This window comes from Sapajus apella, unplaced genomic scaffold (genome assembly GCF_009761245.1).
Source record: "Sapajus apella isolate SASKATOON/1434 unplaced genomic scaffold, GSC_monkey_1.0 scaffold15, whole genome shotgun sequence".
Lineage (NCBI taxonomy): Eukaryota > Metazoa > Chordata > Mammalia > Primates > Cebidae > Sapajus > Sapajus apella.
In genome coordinates, this window is record NW_022436955.1 from 32,882,418 (window position 1) to 32,903,499 (window position 21,082).

The 21,082-nt window shown below is 55.2% G+C and overlaps 2 protein-coding genes and 2 long non-coding RNA genes across 5 annotated transcripts; 3 read left to right on the top strand and 1 right to left on the bottom strand.

Moving 5' to 3' along the window:
- Nucleotides 1-1,372: 1,372 nt before the first annotated feature.
- Nucleotides 1,373-11,050, bottom strand: CHMP1A (charged multivesicular body protein 1A). Its single transcript, XM_032284744.1, has 7 exons — nt 10,838-11,050; nt 7,509-7,528; nt 6,319-6,396; nt 4,918-5,064; nt 3,960-4,088; nt 3,329-3,516; nt 1,373-2,908 (listed from the first exon to the last, which is right to left on the bottom strand). The coding sequence occupies exons 1-7, from the start codon at nt 11,037-11,039 to the stop codon at nt 2,887-2,889; spliced, it is 786 nt and encodes a 261-aa protein (XP_032140635.1). The 5' UTR covers nt 11,040-11,050; the 3' UTR covers nt 1,373-2,886.
- Nucleotides 8,547-9,451, top strand: LOC116555793. The gene is made up of 3 exons (XR_004270678.1): nt 8,547-8,734; nt 9,052-9,152; nt 9,195-9,451. It is a non-coding gene; the product is annotated as an uncharacterized LOC116555793 (long non-coding RNA).
- Nucleotides 11,051-11,133: 83 nt separating the features above from the next.
- SPATA33 (spermatogenesis associated 33) lies at nt 11,134-12,113 on the top strand. Its single transcript, XM_032284743.1, has one exon. It carries the CDS (start codon nt 11,466-11,468, stop codon nt 12,003-12,005), a length of 540 nt encoding a protein of 179 aa, XP_032140634.1. The 5' UTR covers nt 11,134-11,465; the 3' UTR covers nt 12,006-12,113.
- Nucleotides 12,114-13,796: 1,683 nt separating this feature from the next.
- Nucleotides 13,797-17,938, top strand: LOC116555792. 2 transcript variants are annotated; one of them, XR_004270677.1, is made up of 4 exons: nt 13,797-13,831; nt 14,453-15,523; nt 15,561-16,711; nt 17,016-17,938. It is a non-coding gene; the product is annotated as an uncharacterized LOC116555792 (long non-coding RNA). The 2 variants fall into 2 exon arrangements; XR_004270676.1 differs by having other exon boundaries at nt 14,453-16,711.
- Nucleotides 17,939-21,082: the final 3,144 nt, after the last annotated feature.

Genomic DNA, 21,082 nt, shown 5'->3' on the forward strand with positions numbered 1-21,082 from the left:
ATCATGCCTGGCTACTACTTGGTAGAGATGGGCGTCTCACTATGCTGCCTGGGCCGCTCTCCAAAGCCCTCCCACCTTAGCCTCCCAAAGTGCTGGGATTACAGGCGTGAGCTCCTGCACCAGGCCTCCAGATCCTGGTTTTCTAAACACCATTCCCCACTGAAAGGAATCGGAGCTTCCTGGAGAAGTGGCTGATCCTCAGGGCTAGGGCAACAAGCACCAAGATGAGCCAAGAGCGTCCTGCAGTGCTGGGCCAGGCCACGCTCAGAGACTGCCGGGGTGGGAGGGAAGCTGACCTCAGTCTCCTGAATGAGATACTATGTGCTGAGCCACAAAGTAGGCACCAGCAACCACTGTAACCCACGCAGTGAACACAGACAGGTCCAGATGGATGAGAAACATGGAGGGAGTGGGGAGGGTCCTGCCTAGAATCCTCAAGAAAATCACAGCCGTTTTGAGTCAATGGACATAACACTCAGGGAAAGCGGGTTGAGGCCTGCAGAGTGGTCAGGATCTTCCCACAAGGCACATTAATTAAAACAGGAAAATGAAGCACAGCGCAGTGGCACACACCTGCAATCCCAGCACTTTGGAGGTCGAGGCAGACGGATCACCTGAGGCCAGGAGTTTGAGACCAGCCTGGCCAACATGTAGAAACTCTATCTCTACTAAAATTAGCTGGGTGTGGTGGCAGGCACCTGTAATCTCAGCTACTCAGGAGGCCAAGGCAGGAGAATCGCTTGAACCCGGGAGGCAGAGGTTACAGTGAGCCAAGATCACGCCACTGCACTCCAGCCTGGGCGATAAGAGCAAGACTCCGTCTCCAAAATAAAAAATAAATGAAAAGGGAAAATGCTAACTTCACAGTGGAGAAGGCTGGGGATGCCACTGCACCCCGTGGTGAAGGGCACAGTCACCAGCACCAAGACACAGGGATGCCACGGCCCCTGCCACCAGCAGTCAGGAAGACCTCTACCACATCACGTGAAAACTGCATCCCTCAAGCTGAGAACATTCTGCAAAACAGCGGCCAGCAGTTTCAAACCATTCTGGTCGTGAAAGATGAAAAAGGAACTGTCCCAGATTGGAGGCAGCAGCACGAGGACACGCAATGTGGGACGTCGGACCAGAGATGGTCAGGGCAGCGTGGTGTCCGGCCAGTGCATAGACCACGTACTGTACAACTGTTAGGTAAGTTTCAAAGAGAACTTGAAATGGGGGGTTCTGCCTGCTGGTTGGGGCGGGCCTGAGAATGAGCATTGCCTGTCCGCCCACCCCCACAGTGGACACTCCAGCTGCCCCTCCTCGGTCTCCTCAGCAGGGGAAAGGACCACTCCAGGGGCTCACACAAAGCTCCAAAGCTAAGTTTGAGAACGTTTCCAGGGACCCACGTGTTTATTTACAACAGCATTTGAGGAAAAGGGTAAACAGCCCCTGTCCTCGGTGCCCAAGGGGACAGGCTGAGGCAGCCCCCGCCCTCCTCAAGGCTGTTACCCTTGATGGATAGAAGGACGTTCTCCCAACACCAGAGGTCATTGTGGGGAGGCTGGAGGGACCACAGCCAGGCAGTACCCCGACCCCCACATCCAGGATCTGCCAACACTAGACCCTCCCCGGGGGCTCCCAAGTTCTGAAAAGAAAACCAAGCTCAGTGAGCGCAAGTCAGGGTCTCCACGTTTGTGCACGTAGGAGCCACAAGACCACTGCTGCCTCAGTGAAGGCGGCGGGGGGTGGGCAGGACTGAGGGGTGGGACCCAAGCTCCCTGCCAGCCGCCCACCACCTGCCTTTTCTACTTTGGCAAAAAAAAGAAAAAATCCTGGAAGCCTCAAGACAACAAAGTAAACATTAGGAAATGGAACAGATACAGGCTGTGCCCAACGCCTGCTCAGCAAGTCCATCCATGAGTGCTGCTGGCGGCTCCTCAGGGCACAGGAGCGGCTTTTCCTCAAAGCAGCCCCAGTCCAGTCCGGCTAAAGACAGCTCTCCTGGGCTCCCCCCACCAGCTGCCCTGGCTTCCACGCTGGGAAGGCAGTTGGGGTACAGTCAGGGGAGGCACCCACTTGTGGAGAGAGATGGTAGAGGGGGACATAGGGAAAGGTCGTCCAAGAGAAGCAGGCTGCCCCCCGGGAGGAGCACCTGCTGGGACTGCAGCTGGCCAGCCTGGGACAGGCTCCTGCCGAGGAGACACAGCACAGACCACGGGGCCAAAGGCACCTCCAGACGCAGCAGCCACGTGAGAGTGAACGCCACAGGGTGGGCACGCGTGGATCTGGATCTGGGTGACGGTTCTGTCTCCACAGACTGGGCACGGGGCAGCTTTAGGAACTGAGGGAACCGAGGGAGCTGAGAACAGGCCGGGGGCTCAGCCAGCTGGTAGGGGCAGCCGAGACCCAGTGCCTGGAATGATGGAGGAGGCGGGGTCGGCATGGGTGGCACTGATGGCCTCCAGCACACACAGGCCTGTGGTGGCTCCTTGGGCTGCGTCTGTCCACACGGTGGGGCCTCCTGCCTGCTGAGGGGTGCGGAGTGGCCCCCAGGAGTTGCTTGGCAACAAGGCAGCCCTGACCCCTCTGGCTGACAAGCCACACGCCTGCCGCCCCAGAGTCTGAAGCCCCTGCAGTGGCCCCTCCTGGCCTCCCCGCTGTCGGCCCAGAGTCACAGAAATCACTCCCACAAATTTGCAGAAACTCAACACCAGGACACAGACCCACCGCCCAACCCAGAAGAACAGGAACAGCCTGAGGCTGCCCAGGCCTGGCGGTGAGAGGAGCCGTGGCTGCCGGCCGCAGCTCTGCAGGGTCAGCACAAAGGCAAGACGCGGTGGGGAGAGGACGGGAGCCTTCCAGCGCATCGCAGGGCAGAGGCGGTGCTGCGGCAGGGCGCAGCTAGTTCCTCAAGGCGGCCAACCTGGAAACCAGCAACAGGACTTGGGTCACGGCCAGGGAAGGGCGGCCTCTGACCCCTGGGTGCTCCCAGTGAGGCGCCTCCTCCATCTGGAGTGCAGCGGCCCGATTCCTCCTCAGTGCCAGCTTTTCGAGCTGTCCTGACATGAGTGACATGCACTGTCCCACTCGTACCTGTTCCACGAGGAAGGGCACGCTGCAGACACGTGTGTGAGTGCCATGCCTCATGCCAGCCAGAGCAGGACAGGCAGCAGCGGGGCGGCTTGGCGCGGGGGTGGCCATGGCTGGGGCCCGAGTCCAGATCGGTGCGCTCAGATCGAAGCCTCGGTCCAAGCTCTCCTCTGGCCTCTGACCCACAACCCTCTCCCGTCCCACAGCTCCAGAGTATGGGGCTGGTGACACAGCATCTCTGGGACAGACCCACCTCCGGGACAGCTGGTCTTCCTGGCTGCGCACAGAGGTCTCGCCCACAGCAGAGGCGCCCTCGGGCAGCTGGCTGAGCTGGTCCAGCACTTCCAGGCCATTCTCCTCGGCAATCTGCACGATGAGGCTGTCCACCTGCTCCTGCGGCGTGGTCAGGGTGGTGGCCGAGCTCATGGAGTCCTCCATCACCTGGGGACAGGGGCATGCTCTGGACACAGAGGCCCACGGAGCCCCACACAGCCTCACGACGGCCCGACCACACTTTTCATCCCCTCCCACAGCCGCCACCTTGTCCTGTTCTCTCAGTGACTCTGTCTCAGCTTCCTGCCGCTACACCCCGCCCCGGCCTCTGGGCGCGCCGTGACTGCGGCCTCGGTGAACACCCTTCTGCCCCTCTGCATGCTTGTTTGCCGTCTGAGCTCCCCACAAGGAGTCAGGTGCCTGCAGCAGGCTCCTGCTGCCCTGCCCCTACCACCTCTCAGGGTCCTGGCAGGGCCCAGCACAGACGATGCTTGGTGACTCAGGGAGCCACCACACGTGTGCAGAGACGGCATGTCCACCTGTGAGCCACCCTCCCATGAGCTGCGCCTCCTTGTCCCTGGCCATATCCCCGAGGTCAGGTGTCTACATACCGACGTGTGGACGTCCAGGTTCTGCACCTGCTGCTCAAACCTGTCCATCACCGTGGAGACCTTCTGCAGGTCCATGGTGCTCAGGGCCTTGTCCAGGGCTTTGGTCACCTGGGCCATGTTCTTGGTCACCTGAGACAGGAGAGGGTGCAGGAGGAACAGTATGAAAGGCAGGTGGAGCTCACACACCAGGAGGGGAGAGCTGGGGCGTCCCAACCCCAACCCACAAACTGCAGCTCTGGGCTGAGCCATCATCCGGGTCCTAAGGAGACCCAGTGCAGGGTCCCCGGAGAAACGGGTGCCGCTGTGGGATCTTCAGGACCGCTGTGCTCTGCTGGCCCACTCACTGTGTGAAGGAAATGCCCTCAACAGAGCTAAGGCCCCGCTGTGACGTCCCCTGCCCCAGCAGATGAGCCCGGCCATGCAGGCCCTGCATCTTGTGGGAGGTTGCCAAGTCCGAGGCCTGGCCAGACGCAGTGAGTGGCTCACCCCCTAATTCTAGCACTTTGGGAGGCCGAGGTAGGAGAATTGCTTGAGGCCAGTTTTGACACCAGTCTGGCCAACATAGAGACCCTGTCTCTACAAAAAAAATGAAAAATCAGCCAGGCTTGGTGGTTGATGCCTGTGGTCCCCGCTACTTGGGAGGCTGAGGCAGGAGGATCACTTCAGCCCAGGGGTTCAGGCTGCAGTGGGCTGTAACTGCACCACTGCACTCCAGCCTGGGTGACAGAGCAGGACAGTCTCTAAAAAAACATATTAAAAAAAAAGAAAGCCCAAGGCCTATGAGGAGGCCCTTCCTGGGGTATCACTGCAAGCTCAGGTGCAGCCTCACCTGCGTCTCTGCTGGCATTTCCTAACCCATGCTGATCAGTGTCCTTCAACTCTGAGCTTCCCCAGATCCAGACCATCCCTGCCTCAGCCAGCAGAGGCCGCCCCTCGGGCACCAGGTCCCAGCACTCACCCCCTTCATGGTCACAGCTGTCTGCACCTTGGAGGCCACCGCGTCTACGCGGGACGCCATTCGAAGCCAGTTCACACCTTCGTTCTTCTTGCGGATGGCGTTCTCGGCATACACACGGGCGCACTCTACATTTTTCTGCTGAAGGGCCTGAAACCCGGGGAAAAGCGGCTGGAAGAACTTGGTGGTGCCTGTGCCTACAGCCAGCTGCCCAGGGGTGAGCTCTCCCGGACACCACTGGCCACAGTGGGTGGGTCTCTGCAGTCCTCTCCCATGTCTTCACTAGAAACGTCTGAGCTAAAAAGGCAGATGCCCAGGCCCCAGCCCAGCCCCCCATGCAGGCTTCTGCTCCCCCGGCCCCCAGCACTCCACGGGGCATAGCACACGGCCGGCACTCAGAGCCTGTGGGAGGCAGCTCTCCAGCTCCTTTCTGCCTGGGAGCCTGGCTGTGGGTGAAGAGTTACCGAAGTCCAATACCCTGGGACGGACTTCACCCATTAGGCAAAGTTTTAAGAACTGCACAAGATCCCAACTTCCTTTATTTTTTATTTTTGTTTTTTTGGAGATGGAGTCTCACTCTGTGGCCCAGGCTGGAATGCAATGGTGCGATCTTGGCTCACTGTAACCTCCGCCTCCTGGGTTCAAGCCATTCTCCTGCCTCAGCCTCCCAAGTAGTTGGGACTACAGGTGCACGCCACCACGCCCGGCTAATTTTTGAAATTTTAGTAGAGACGGGGATTAACCACGTTGGCCAGGCTGGTCTCAAACTCCTGACCTCAGGTGATCCACCTGCCTCGACCTCATAAGCACCGTGCATGGCCTACCCACCTTTCTTTCTGCCCTGTCCATCATGGGGAGGGAACCCCTGTGAGCCTCCAGCCCTGTCCCACCCATGGGGGTGGGGGCATCATACCTCTGTCCAGACCCTGATGCCCAAGGTACCAGCTCCATAGGAGAAGAGAGCTAAAAATGATAGGATGAGCCAGGCACGGTGGCTCATGCCTGTAATCCCGGCACTTTGGGAGGCCAAGGTGGGAGCATCATTTTAGGCCAAGAGTTCAAGACTGGCCTGGCCAACATGGCAAAACCCTGTCTACAAGAACGAAGATTAGATGGGTGCAAGCCTGTAATCCCAGCTACTCGTGAGGCCGAGGCATGAGAGTCTCCTGGACCCGGGAGGTGGAGGCTGCAGTGAGATGAGATGGCACCACTGCACTCCAGCCTGGGCAGCAGAGCGAGACTCCCTCTCAAAAAAAAGAAATCATGGTGAGGATTAAGTCATGATGTAGAAAGTGCCCTGCCTCTCCCCAAAAGGCATCAAAACAAAACAAGAAACAAAAATAAGGGCAGAGAAGGACAGAAGAAGACCCAGGAGGGTCATGGCCCTCAGGCCCCCAGCCTCACCTTCTTCACTTTGGCCTGCTCCGCCTTGGAGTCCTTCTCCGCCTTCTTGGCCAGCTTCTCCAGCTGCTTCGCTGTGAACTGAGCAGAAACCCAGTGCTCTGGGTCAGACGTGTGGAGCCCAGCCCCTGCTCTCCACACCCACACCTGCACCATGCAGTTTCCTAAGCACCCATCAGCCAGCCTGGGCCCGGCACATGGCAGGGAAGGCATGAAGCCTGCGGGCGGCAAGAGATGGCAGCAGCTCAAGGCGGACGCTGCCTGCTCTGCCTCAGGCTCTGTCTGGCCTCCAGTGTCTGTCCTCTCCATGAACACCCCACCCAAGGCCGCCTCCGAGCGGAAGGGTCAGAAGCATCTCACTCTGGTCTCGACTCCTGCTTGTGGATGGCTTTTCAATGTAGAAGAAAGACTCAAAAAACTCCTCTCAGGCTACCACCACGTCATAATAGAATTCCAGGTGAAGACGCACCCGAAAGTACTACCTTGAACGACGAATGCTGGGTATGCAGCGGGTTGCTGGGCAACCCACACAGTTTCTGGGACCTAACTGCTCTGCCGGCACCACAGGGAAACAGGGTCTCTGGAAACCCACCTGGAGCCACAGACGCCCTGGTCCTGGGCAGCCCTGCCTCCCATGGCGCCTCAGGGCTCAGGACACAGCAGGCCTGTCCCCAGTGGCATCTGACAGGTCCACTGTGATGGGAGAACACCCCAAAGCTGCATCAGGAGCTTAGAACCAGCGACAAGGCAAGATAAAGCTGGCCACAGCGGAGCAGCCAGGAGCACGTGCCCGGGAAATGCACAGAAGCCTGCCCTGGAACCACCACCCACATAGGAGGAATACTCAGAAAGCTCTCCTTCAAATGATGAGTCCACATTTAAGTGTTAAGAAGTGCCCAGCAGAACGTCCAGGGCATGATTCCCAACTTGTCTTTCTTAAAGATAACACTTGGTCTTTCACAGGCAAGCCTAAGGATCTGCCCCCACTTGGCCTGAGACCAGAAGAGAGCTAATATGTCACCAAGCCAGCTCGGCTCAATAATCCCCTCCTTGGTCAGCAGTCTGAGCCCTGTGTAGTGGTCACTCAACCATCAGATAATCTGCCCGACTCTTTCTGTGGCTCTGAGTGAGTGCAGCTTAGACTCTCTGTCTTCACCAGAGCAGGGCGGGATGAGCAGACATTCAGTACCTACCTTCAACTGGAACAGGGTATCTGCAAAGAAAGAGGGAATGGTTTGAGGATTTGGGAATGAGACGTTACACTTCTAGCAAACAGGACTCTTGAGGACCCTTCTAGATACCAGGAGCTACATACACAGACACACCCACCTGGGGTCTGCAGGGAGTCCCCAAACAGGGGAGGCAGAACACAGGTTAGTGTGCCAGCCCTGACCCCTTGCTAACACAGGGCCAGCAAATGCAGACCCTCCCTATCCATTTCCTTGCTGGGAACCTGAGGATGGCACCAGACAATCTCAAAGGGTCAGGTGAGGACAGGGGAGGCCACGGCCACGGTTAGAATCCCCAAGACGGAGGTTTAGAATTAATGCAACTTTGCTAAGAGCCTTGGGATTCTTTCCCAATTTAAAAGTTCACCTGTAATCCCAGCACTCTGGGGGGCCAAGGCCAGTGCATCACTTGAGGCCAGGGGTTTCATGGCAGCCTGGGCCAATTTAAAAGTTGGGTACCTGATAGTCTACTTTAATAGACTTTTTCTCCCCAAAGATAAATGGATACAAATAGCAAGGTACTAACTCTTAGGCATCGAAGAGCAGATTTCCACCAGGCATGGTGGCTCAAGCCTGTAATCACGGCACTTTGGGAGGCCGAGGCAGGCCGATCACTTGAGGTCAGGAGTTCGAGACCAGCCTCAGGAATACAGTCAGATCTCACCGCTATTAGAAAAAAATGTTTGGCCAGGCGTGGTGGCTCACACCTTTAATCTCAGCACTTTGGCAGGCTGAGGCGAGTAGATCACGAGGTCAGGGGTTCAAGACCAGCCTGGCCAAGATGGTAAAACCCCGTCTCTGCTAAAGATACAAAAATTAGCCGGGCATGGTGGCAGGCGCCTATAATCCCAGCTACTCAGGAGGCCGAGGCAGAGAATTGCTTGGACCCGGGAGGCGGAGGTTGCAGTGAGCCAAGATCGCGCCACTGCGCTCCATCTCACTCTGTCGCCCAGGCTGGAGAGCAGTGGCGTGATCTCCCGCTCACTACAACCTCCGCCTCCTGGGTTCAAGCAATTCTCCTGCCTCAGCCTCCAGAGTAGCTGGGATGAAAAAAGATGGTTTTTAAAAAGTAGGATTGATCTCAATTCATTCAACTGCTAAATTTGGAGAGTGACCCTAATACCTGATTCCTGGAAGGGCTTTTACCACACATTCCAGAATGAGGAAGTGGAACCTGTCAAAAGAATGAGGTGACTAGGGCCGGGCGCGGTGGCTCACGCCTGTAATCCCAGCACTTTGGGAGGCCGAGGCGGGTGGATCACGAGGTCAAGAGATCGAGACCATCCTGGTCAACACGGTGAAACCCCGTCTCTACTAAAACTACAAAAAATCAGCTGGGCATGGTGACGCGTGCGTGTAATCCCAGCTACTCAGGAGGCTGAGGCAGAGAATTGCTTGGACCCGGGAGGCGGAGGTTGCGGTGAGCCGAGATCGCGCCATTGCACTCCAGCCTGGGTAACAAGAGCGAAACTCTGTCTCAAAAAAAAAAAAAAAAAAAAAGAATGAGGTGACTAAGCATTCACAAATGCAAATCAAAGCTCTAAGCTGAGACTTCCTGCTGTTCCAATGAGCTCTGTGCAAGGTTCAGTCTATCACCTGTGAAGACAGGTATGGTCAAGGCCAAGTTCAATCTGTCCTTTATCAGTGCAGGTGTTTTCAAGGCCAAGGTGATCTGTGACTCTGGGAAACAGCCAACCCAACCCAGGTGCACAATGCAGGCCAGGCGGGCCTTCCCATCCAACTCACTGCAGGGTGCTGGGGACTGTGCCCCTCTCCACCTCAGCTTTCTCCTCTAGCCATGTCTATGGCAGCACAAAAACCCAGTTAGGGCGAAATTTGACATAGGCTTGAGAAAAGTCCCCTCAAAATTGCTGAGTGAGCTGTAGAGGGAAAAGCCAGCTTTCCGCACCCCCCCAGACAGTCTCGCTCTGTTACCCAGGCTGGAGTGCGGTTGCATGATCTTGGCTCACTGCAACCTCTGCCTCCTGGGTTCAAGTGTTTCTCCTGCCTCAGCCTCCAGAGTAGCTGGGATTACAGGTGCCTGCCACCACGCCCAGCTAATTTTTGTATTTTTAGTAGAGACAGGGTTTTACCATGTTGGCCAGGCTGGTCTCAAACTCCTGACCTCAGGTGATCCAACTACCTCAGCCTCCCAAAGTGCTGGGATTACAGGCGTGAGCCACTGCACCCGGAGTAGCCAGCATATTTTTTGTGAGGGGAGGTAAAGGCTATCTTTCATCTTCTCTCTGAGGCAATTTGTAGAAAATTTGTACACATTTCCTTGATGATGATGACACGGTGGTACTATAGCTTTTCAAAGTTCAAAAAGTATTTTTAAAAGCCTGCCTATCACACCCGCCCATCAACGTTTCAACAAATGTAATACTTCATTTTTTCAGGATTCCTCGTGTTCTTTGGTATCCCTGAGCACAGAGCAGGCCTCAGGTGGAGAAGGACAGGACCAGGGCATCCCACTGCCTGGAGCTGCTTGCCCCACACTGGCTCCTGCTAGGGAGCAGGATCCCCGTCTGTAGAATGGAGGCTGACAGGTCCTATGACAAAGAGTGCTGTGAGCAGGGCCTGGCACTTAGGGATCAGTTTTTGTCTGAGCTCTTCTGATTTGTCGTGATGCTGTTTGGGGCTAGGGGATGCAACTGTCACTTTTTTCCTGTGCCCTCTGACCCGACATTCCAGGGCCCAAAAGGCTGAACAGGCATGCTGCCAGTTCCCTGTCCCAAACTGGTGGGGAAGGGTGCCTGATGCTGAGGAGTGCCGGGGCCAGGGGAAGGAGAGCAGTCGACAGGGGTAAGGGTCTTGGGTCGGTGGTCAGGGGTCGAGGTCCGGGGTAAGGGGTCCCGGGGAGAAGGATCCCGGGTTGTGGGTTGGGGATCGGGGAAGGGGTCCCGGTCGGTGGTCGAGGCCCAGGAGAAGGGGTTCGGGTCGGGGATCGAGGCCTGGGAGAAGGGGTCCGGGGTAGGTGGTCAAGGCCCCGGGGAAGGGGTCCCGGGTCGGGGATCGGGAGTCGAGGTCCGGGGGAAGGGTTCCAGGTCGGTGGGCGGGGGCGAGGCCCGGGAGAAGGGGTCCGGGTCGGGGATCGAGGGTCGAGGCCCGGAGGAAGGGGTCCCGGGGCGGTAGTCGAGGCTCCAGGATAGGGGTTCCCGGTAGGGGATCGAGGGACCAGGCCCGGGAGCCTTCCCGAGCCCCGCCCGCGGCCCCAGGTGGGCGGAGCCCGCGCCAGGGGAGAACCGGCCCCGCCCCGCGCGCGATTCCCGAGGGCGGCCGCGACCTCTTACCGTCCATGACCACAATGATAGGAGCAACGCTCGGAGACGGGGAGGGGACGCGAACTCCGGGTGGCGTCAGGTCCCGGCGGCGATCGAACCGACCAAGCTGCGCCCGCCGGGGACTTCCGGGGTCACCGCCCCGCTTCCGGTCGCACGGGCTGCTCTCGCGAGAGGATGGGGCGGGCTGGGCTACGCCGCGCGCGGTTGCCATGGTGACGCGCGCCGCGGACGCCGGGGCCCTCTGTGAGTCGCTGGCGCTGCGCGGCCGCTGAGGCGCGGGGACCCAGACCTGCGCCCGCGGGGGCGGTGAGCGCGGCTATGGGCCTTTCCAAAAGCAAAGAGAAACCCCGGAAAGGTAAAGGGGCGCCGGCGCCGGGCTCCCCGCCTCTCCGCCCCTCGGCGCGGCCCGGGGCGGGGCCGGGCGGGCGACGCGAGCGCGGACCGTTCCTGACCCGAGTCCGCCGACCACGGCGCGTGGAGGGTTTTCCCGCCCGAGGCGGTGACGGAAACGGAGCGCTGGAGACTTTGAAGCTGGTTCTGGGCCCGGGCGGGCGCCTGACGACGCCGGGCCCCGCCGTCCTGGTTCGTAAGTCCCGGCCCTAACGGGCGGTCCTGCGTTTCAGGTGAGGAGCCGAAGATGGCGCCGCCCAGCTGTCCCGCTCCCCAGGCGGCGGAGCGGGGGACGGAGACGCCGGCCCGGGAACCCAGGCAGGCGGAGCGGGGGCCGGAGCGGCCTGCGGACGGCCTGCACCCGGGGCCCGGGGCCGCCCGGCACCCGCCGCGCGCGGCTGCGCCGGCAGGTAGGACGCGCCGGCAGGGAGCGGAGCGCGGGCGGCGGTCCCGAGACCCGCCGGTGAACGCGCGCCGCAGGCTCGGGCGCCCAGGGCGCCGCTGTTTGACTTGGGGGCGCCGTGTGGGGGGAGGCCCAGCGTCCTGGGTCGTGAAGGCGAGTCCCGGGCCATGCGGGCTCCCCAGGCGCTGCAGGGCCGCGGCGGTGTCCGCGCGCGGGAGCGGAGCGTGGGAAGCCGTCCCAGCCCGGGGCTGGCGCTCGGAGCGCGCTGGCGCGAACACGCCACGCGGGATGACCGAGCACGTGGACCCCGTGCGACAGCCGGCTGCGACCAGGCCTCCGGTGTGCGGGGAAGCGAGGCCCGCAAGGAAGGGGGAGCTAGAATAGAGTTTCCCGGCAGCTTCGGCGCATGGGTGGTGGGGCTCGAACTGTCAAATATTCTGTGAAATGTTTTCAAGAACACAGGGTGGCCGGGTGCGGTAGCTCAGGCCTCTGATCCCAGCACTTTGGGAGGCTGAGGCGGGTAGATCACCTGAGGTCAGGAGTTCAAAACCAGCCTGACCAAGATGGTGAAAAAAGTTAGCTGGGCATGGTGGCAGGCGCCCGTCATCTCAGCTGGGAGGCTGAGGGAGAATCACTTGAACCGTGGAGGTGGAGCTTGCAGTGAGCCGAGATGGCACCATGGCATTCCAGCCTGGGTGACAGAGCGAGATACCATCTCAAAAAAAAAAAAAAAAGAAAGGTGCTGCCAGGCTCGGTGGTTCACACCTGTTGTCCCAGCTACTTGGGAGGCGGAGGCGGGAGGATCTTTTGAGCGCAGGAGTTCAAGACCAGCTTGGGCACCATAGTGAGAACTTGTCTCTGCAAAAAATGAATATATAAAAATAAAGCAAGGCAGCATGATGGGCCCTGTGCCTACCAGTCGGGGGCAAGTTCCCAGGAGGGTGGTTCCTTCAGAGGCCCCTTGCTGTGGTCTGCTGGGAACCAGCAAGGCCGTGCAGCAGGAATTCCAGAACCCTTAGAGCGTGCGGTTAGGAGATTTGGGGCCTGTGCCAGGAAGAGTTGTTTCCATTTCATGACAGGAGCGAACCCCTCATGGGTCAGACAAGAAAGAATGGCAGGGATGACTGTCCCGCTAGGCAGAGGATCTGGGCCTGGGCTGGCTCAGACTGGCAGGCTTGTGGGATAAAGCGCTGGAGGGAAGAGGCACCAGGCCTTGGACTTGGAAGAAAGGCATGGAGTTGAATCCCCAGCTTCGGAACCCCTCACTGGAGGGTGGAAGTCTGCAGAAATGCATCACCCTAAGATGGCAGTTTGGAAAATGCTACCTGTCTCAGGGTGCTTTTAGCTGAAAGTTACAAAACAGCCAACTAAAATGAGCTTTAAGGCAGGGATTTAATGTGTCACAAATGAAGGGTCAGAGGCAGGGTTTCTGGGGTGCCTTGCTCATTAGCACAGCGGTGACATCAAGGGCTATGCAGGTCTCCTTTCTGCCACCCTCAGTGTCAGGGACGTCCTCCTCCACAGCCCCTGATGACTGTACAGCTCCCACATGCAGGCAGGCCTGCGTCTACTCCAAGAGGCGTTGGTCTTTGCCTTATGTTAGCAAGGAAACCTTTCCAGGAAGACTTGGCCTGCCCGGCCTCTCAAGAATGCACTCAACTGTGCAGGTTCACCAGGGGTTGGAGGGAGCTGTGAAGCTCAGAAACGGGCAGGACCTCTGCCAGCAGCACATGTAGGGAAGGGCCCCAGCAGTGTTTGTCACTCCAGGGGGTGGGGAGAGGAAGGTGCACCTGAAGGGAAAACTGCAGAGCAAGAATGAGGACAGAGTTTCAGGAGGGACGATGAAGTGTGCCCATTCTCCACACACTGACGGGCTGAGTGAGTAAAGTGTGCCCATTCTCCACACACTGACGGGCTGAGTGAGTAAAGTGTGCGTGTTCTCCACGCAGTGACGGGCTGAGTGAGTGAAGCGTGCGTGTTCCCCACACAGTGACGGGCTGAGTGGGTGAAGCACGCGTGTTCCCCACACACTGACGGGCTAGTGGGTGAAGCGCGCGTGTTCCCCACGCAGTGACGGGCTGAGTGGGTGAAGCGCGCGTGTTCCCCACGCAGTGACGGGCTGAGTGGGTGAAGCGCGCGTGTTCTCCACGCAGTGACGGGCTGAGTGGCTGAAGTGTGCGTGTTCTCCACGCAGTGACCGGCTTAGTGAAGTGTGTGTGTTCTCTACGCAGTCACGGTCTGTGTGAAGTGTGCGTGTTCTCCACGCAGTGACGGTCTGTGTGAAGTGTGCGTGTTCTCTGTGCAATGACGGGCTGAGTGAAGTGTTCGTGTTCTCCATGCAGTGATGGGCTGACTGAAGTCTATGTATTTTCCATGCAGTGATGGGCCGTGTGAGTGAAGTGTTTGTGTTCTCCATGCAGTCAATGGCTTAGTGAAGTATGCGTGTTCTCCACACACTGACGGGCTGTGTGAGTGAAGCGTGCGTGTTCTCCACGCAGTACGGGCTGAGTCAGTAAAGTGTGCGTGTTCTCCACACAGTGACGGGCTGAGTGAGTGAAGTGTGCGTGTTCTCCATGCAGTACGGGCTGAGTGAGTGAAGTGTGCGTGTTCTGCACACGGTGACGGGCTGAGTGAGTGAAGTGTGCGTGTTCTCCATGCAGTACGGGCTGAGTGAGTGAAGTGTGCGTGTTCTGCACACGGTGACGGACTGAGTGAGTGAAGTGTGCGTGTTCTCCACACGGTGATGGGCTGAGTGAGTGAAGTGTGTGTGTTCTCCACGCGGTGATGGGCTGAGTGGGTGAAGTGTGTGTGTTCTCCAGTGATGGGATGAGTGAAGTATGCGTGTTCTCCACGCAGTGATGGACTGAGTGAGTGACGCGTGCGTGTTCTCCACGCAGTGATGGGCTGAGTGAGTGAAGTGTGCGTGTGCTCCACGCAGTGATGGGCTGAGTGGGTGAAGTGTGTGTGTTCTCCACGCAGTGATGGGTTTAGTGAAGTATGCATGTTCCCCGTGCAGTGATGGGCTGAGTGAGTGAAGTGTGCGTGTTCTCCACGCAGTGACGGGCTGAGTGAGTGAAGTGTGCATGTTCTCCTCGCAGTGACGGGCTGAGTGAGTGAAGTGTGCGTGTTCTTCTCGCAGTGACGGGCTGAGTGAGTGAAGTGTGCGTGTTCTCCACGCAGTGACGGGCTGAGTGAGTGAAGTGTGTGTGTTCTGTATACATGACTGGCTGAGTGAAGTCTGTGTATTCTCCACGCAGTGACGGGCTGAATGAGTGAAATGTGTGTGTTCTCCATGCAGTGATGGGCTGAGTGAAGTATGTGTATTCTCCACGCAGTGACGGGCTGAGTGAGTGAAGTGTGTATGTTCTCCATGCAGTGATGGGCTGAGTGAGTGAGGTATGTGTGTTTTCCGTGCAGTGATGGGCTGAGTGAAGTCTATGTGTTCTCCGTGCAGTGACGGGCTGAGTGAGTGAAGTGTGTGTGTTCTGTATACGTGACTGGCTGAGTGAAGTCTGTGTATTCTCCACGCAGTGACGGGCTGAGTGGGTGTAGTGTGCGTGTTCTCCACGCAGTGATGGGCTGAGTGAGTGAAGTGTGTGTGTTCTCCACGCAGTGATGGGCTGAGTGGGTGAAGTGTGTGTGTTCTCCAGTGATGCGATGAGTGAAGTATGCGTGTTCTCCATGCAGTGACGGGCTGAGTGAGTGACGTGTGCGTGTTCTCCACGCAGTGATGGGCTGAGTGGGTGAAGTGTGCGTGTTCTCCAGTGATGCGATGAGTGAAGTATGCGTGTTCTCCACGCAGTGACGGGCTGAGTGAGTGAAGTGTGCGTGTGCTCCACGCAGTGACGCGCTGAGTGGGTGAAGTGTGTGTGTGTTCTCCACGCAGTGATGGGCTTAGTGAAGTATGCATGTTCCCCGTGCAGTGATGGGCTGAGTGAGTGAAGTGTGCGTGTTCTCCACGCAGTGACGGGCTGAGTGAGTGAAGTGTGTGTGTTCTCCACGCAGTGATGGGCTTAGTGAAGTATGCATGTTCCCCGTGCAGTGACGGGCTGAGTTAGTGAAGTGTGCGTGTTCTCCACGCAGTGACGGGCTGAGTGAGTGAAGTGTGCGTGTTCTCCACGCAGTGACGGGCTGAGTGAGTGAAGTGTGCGTGTTCTGTATACATGACTGGCTAAGTGAAGTCTGTGTATTCTCCACGCAGTGACGGGCTGAGTGAGTGAAGTGTGTGTGTTCTCCATGCAGTGATGGGCTGAGTGAAGTATGTGTATTCTCCACGCAGTGACGGGCTGAGTGAGTGAAGTGTGTATGTTCTCCATGCAGTGATGGGCTGAGTGAGTGAGGTGGGTGTGTTTTCCGTGCAGTGATGGGGTGAGTGAAGTCTATGTATTCTCCACGCAGTGATGGGCTGAGTGAGTGAAGTGTGTGTGTTCTCTACTCGGTGACGGGCTGAGTGAGTTAAGTGTGTGTGTTCTGCATGCAGTGACTGGCTGAGTGAAGTCTGTATTCTGCATGCAGTGACGGGCTGAGTGAGTGAAGTGTGTGTGTTCACACAGTGATGTGCTGAATGACGTGTACATGTTCAGTAACAGGCTGACTGACAGCAGCAGGATACTCACTCCGTTGCCACACTGTAAAGGAGCCACCAAGATGGGACACTGAGAATAGCCAGAGAAAGGATGAGCCATATTGCAATTCCCTTTAGATGAAATGGCCAGAAAAGACACACTTAGCAGAGATGGGAGCTGGCCATGACCGAGCACAGGGCACTTGGGGAGTGATAGAAATGCTTTCAAACCTGAACCTGAACCTGGGAAGCCCTGTAGTTAGCAGTCCTGGCCCCGCAGCACTTCCAAACCAGGAACCATACTTGTGAGTGAACAAGCCATCAGCGATTCCATGCTCTGGCTGGAATCTTGAGTCTTCACAGCTTGGGCCGTGCATCTCGGGCAACCAGCATCAGCATCCACTCCCAGGAGCCACCCTGAACATCTCCATGAGTGTTCAGATGCCTGCAACTGCCTGGGCAACCACAGGTGATCCTGTCCCGCCAAACCTGTCCTGAAAGCATAAAATCATGAGAAGAGAAAATCGTTGTTGTTTTTTTTTTTTTTGAGACAGAGTTTCACTCGTTACCCAGGCTGGAGTGCAATGGCGCGATCTCGGCTCACCGCAACCTCAGCCTCCTGGGTTCAGGCAATTCTCCTGCCTCAGCCTCCTGAGTAGCTGGGATTACAGGCACGCACCACCATGCCCAGCTAATTTTTTGTATTTTTAGTAGAGACGGGGTTTCACCGTGTTGACCAGGATGGTCTCGATCTCTTGACCTTGTGATCCACCCGCCTCGGCCTCCCAGTGTGCTGGGATTACAGGCTTGAGCCACCGCGCCCGGCCAAGAAAATTGTTGTTTTAAGAAAATCGTTGCTAAGGCTTAGGGTGAGTTGCTGTGAAGCAGCAGTAACCAGAACAGAGGGGCTAAGTGACGAAGACGAAGTTTGGCTGTAAGTTAATCTTTGTGGCAACTGTTGGGATATTGATGCAGTTTTGCTGTATCCCCACCCAGATCTCATCTTAAATTCCCACATGTTGTGGGAGGAACCAGGTCGAAGGTGACTGAATTTTGGGGGCAGGTCTTTCCTAAGCTATTCTCATGATGGTGAATAAGTCTCATAAGATGTGATGGTTTTAAAAATGGGAGTTTCCCTGCACAAGCGCTCTCTCTGCCTGCTGCCATCCATTTAAGACATGACTTGCTCCTCCTTGCCTTCCACTGTGATTGTGACGCCTCCCCAGCCATGTGGAACTGTAAGTCCACTAAACCTTTTTCCTGTGTAAATTACTGAGTCTCTGGTGTCTTTATTAACAGCATGAAAGCGGACTGATACAGATACCTTATACAGTTATCGCTACTACTTCTGTATATGCTTAAATTTTTGCATTGCAAAATTCGCAAACGTTATAGAAATTAACGTCACAGATTTACAGTCAACTTATTCTAGAATGTTGGAAATTCTACGACAAATAAAGAACTTGATAAAAAGGAGGGGAATGTTAGAAGGAAACCCTAGGGACCTGGGACCTAGACTCCATCACTCCTGAAACAGTCAAATTCAGCATTTGATCATCAGTCATTATGTGGCAATGCTATTGTAGCTATGCCAAAACAAAATCCCTATCTGATCAAAGAGATACGCTGCAACATTTATGGGTAAAAACATATGTCTGAAATTTGCTTAAAGATATTCAGGAAGCAGGGCTCCATGACTCCCGCCTGTAATCCCAGCACTTTGGAAGGCCAACACAGGTGGATCACTTGAGGTCAGGAGTTCGAGACCAGCCTTGCCAACATGGTGAAACCCTGTCTGTACTAAACACACAAAAAAATTAGCTGGGCATGGTGGTGTGCACCTGTAATCCCAGCTACTTGGGAGGCTGAGGCAGGAAAATCGCTTGAACCCAGGAGTCAGAGGTTGCAGTGAGCCAGGATCATGCCACTGCACTCCAGCCTGGGTGACAGAGCAAGACTCTCAAAAAAAAAAAGGAATTAAAAAAAAAAATAAAAAGCTGAGCGTGGTGGCTCATGCCTGTAATCCAACCACTTTGGAGGCCAAGGCGGGCGGATCACCTGAGGTCAGGAGTTCAAGACCAGCCTGACCAACATGGTGAAACCCCGTCTTTATTTATAAAAATAAAAAATAAAAGGAAAAAAATGAGGAAGATAGAAAAAGATAAAATACTGACCGAAGCTGAGTGCTGTAGAAATACAGGTGCTTGTTATACTATTCTGTTATCTTATGTGTTTGAAGACTTTATTTAATAATTTATTTATTTTTGAGATGGACTTTTGCTCTTGTTGCCCAGGCTGTAGTGCAATGGCGCGATCTCTCCTCTCACCTCACTGCAGTCTCCGCCTCCCGAGTTCAAGTGATTCTCCTGCCTTAGCCTCTGAGTGCTGGGATTACAGGCATGACCCACTGCACCCGGCGTGTTTGAACACTTTCATAACACTTTTATGAAGGTACAGCATGCTGAATTGCAAGAAAATTTTGAAAAAGTAGAGAAATAGAACACCTTTATCAGCTGTTGAAAAATATGCCGAGTGAGAAAGCCATTCGCAGAAAGTCACATGCTGTATGATTCCATTTCTATGCCAAGATTGTAGACATGGAGGACAGATTGTTGGTCACCAGGGGTTTAGGGTTGGGGTGGGGAGTGGGTGTGTCTGTGAAGTGGCAGCAGGAGGGAGGTCGGAGTGCTGGTTGTGCTGCTGGCAATCGATTAAATGGTGTAGGTCTGCCATTTCCTTGTGTCAATAATAGTACTATAGTTACATAAAATGTTAGCTCTGGGGGCCAAGCACAGTGGCTGATGCCTGTAACCCCAGGACTTTAGGAGGCTGAGGTAGGCAGATCCCCTGAGGTCGGGAGTTCCAGAGCAGCCTGACCAACACGGTGAAACCCTGTCTCTACTAAAAGTACAAAAATTAGCTGGGTGCTGGTAGCCTGAGCTACTCGGGAGGCTGAGGCAGGAGAATCGCTTGAACTGGGAAGGCGGAGGTTGCAGTGAGCTGAGATTGCACCACTGTACTCCAGCCTGGGCAACAGAGCAAGACCTCGTCACAAATACGTAAAAATAAAATAAATATTACCTTTGGGAAATACTGGGTGAAGGGTACATGGGGCCTCTCTATACTAATTTTTAAACTTTCTGTGAATTTATAATTATTTAAAATTAAAAATGTATCCATTTATAATAAAATGTAGTTCCTATGTGTAAAAAAAAAAAATCAGATAATAGAAAATATGGACAAGAATAGGTCCCTACTGAGTATATATCTCTATGTGTGTATAATTAATGTATGAAAACACTAGTACCAAAAATAAAGGGAAAAGCAAGCATTCTGTAGTAGATGATGCTAGGAGAATTGGCTTCAAGGGAAACAAATTGGATTGTAATTTCTTGCCACTTACTGAGATCAGTTCCAGATTGAGAAGAGTGAATAGGAGACCAGATGCAGCGGCTCACTCCTGTCATCTCAACACTGGGAGGCCAAGGCAGGCAGATCACTTGAGCCCAGAAGTTCAAGACAAGCCTGGACAGCATGGTGAAACCCAATTTTTACAACAAATTCAAAAATTAGCCAGGTGTGTTGGAGCGTACCGTAGTCCCAGCTTCTCAGGGCTGAGACAGCAGGATCCCTTGCCCAGGAGGTCGAGGCCACAGTGTGCCAAGATTGCACCACTGCCCTCCATCCAAGGTGGCAGAGTAAAGACGCTGTTTCAAAAAAAAAAAAGTGAGCCGGGCGCGGTGGCTCAAGCCTGTAATCCCAGCACTTTGGGAGGCCGAGGCGGGTGGATCACGAGGTCAAGAGATCAAGACCATCCTGGTCAACATGGTGAAACCCCGTCTCTACTAAAAATACAAAAAAAAAAATTAGCTGGGCATGGTGGCGCATGCCTGTAATCCCAGCTACTCAGGAGGTTGAGGCAGGAGAATTGCCTGAACCCAGGAGACGGAGGTTGCGGTGAGCTGAGATCGCGCCATTGCACTCCAGCCTGGGTAACAAGAGCGAAACTCCGTCTCAAAAAAAAAAAAAAAAAAAAGTGGGTAGAAAAAATGTAAATATTAATCTGATTCCTCAATGAGGAACACCCTTCTAGGCTTCCAAGCAGGAAAGGCAGTGCAGATATTAAATAATTTGAGTGCATTAAGATGTTAAACAGCTCTCAAATCACGATAAACAATTGTAAAGCAAATGATAAGCTCAAAAATAAACTTAGATCTAAGAGAGGCCAAAGAATATCCTGTTGGCTGTGGATGAGGGCTCTGACACGGTGTGTCATTTCTAAATGAAGAAACTTTAGCCTCTGAGGAAAATAAAAGAGTCTTGTTTTAGACTAGAAAATTTCAGTAGAATAAATATGTTAACCTTTGCCAAATCAACACCAAGTCAAAACACAGCGGATCTTTTGGGAGTAACAGCAGATTATTCAAAGGTTCAACTAAAGAATACAAATGAGTTCTAATGTCTGGGGAAGAAAAAAAAAAAAAAAAAAAGAGAAAAAAATAAAAATGAGGCCAGGTGCAGTGATTCACGCCTGTAACCCTAACACTTTGGGATCCCAAGGTGGCCAGACCACTTGAGGTCAGGAGTTCGAGACCACCCTGGCCAACATAGTGAAACCTGTCTCTACTAAACAAAACTTAGCTGAGCGTGGTGTTGGGTGACTGTAGTCCCAGCGGCTCGGGAAGCTGGGGCAGGAGAATCGCTTAAACCTGGGAGGCAGAGGTTGCAGTGAGCTGAGATCGCACCACTTTACTCCATCCTGGAGGCCGAGAGTGATACTCCATCTCAAAATAGGGAATAAAATGAAAGAGCAACATGAAACACCTGGAAAAGCAGACGCCTGAGAGGGATGGGCCCTCTGATACTCAGCATGAAACATCTGGAAAAGCAGACGCCT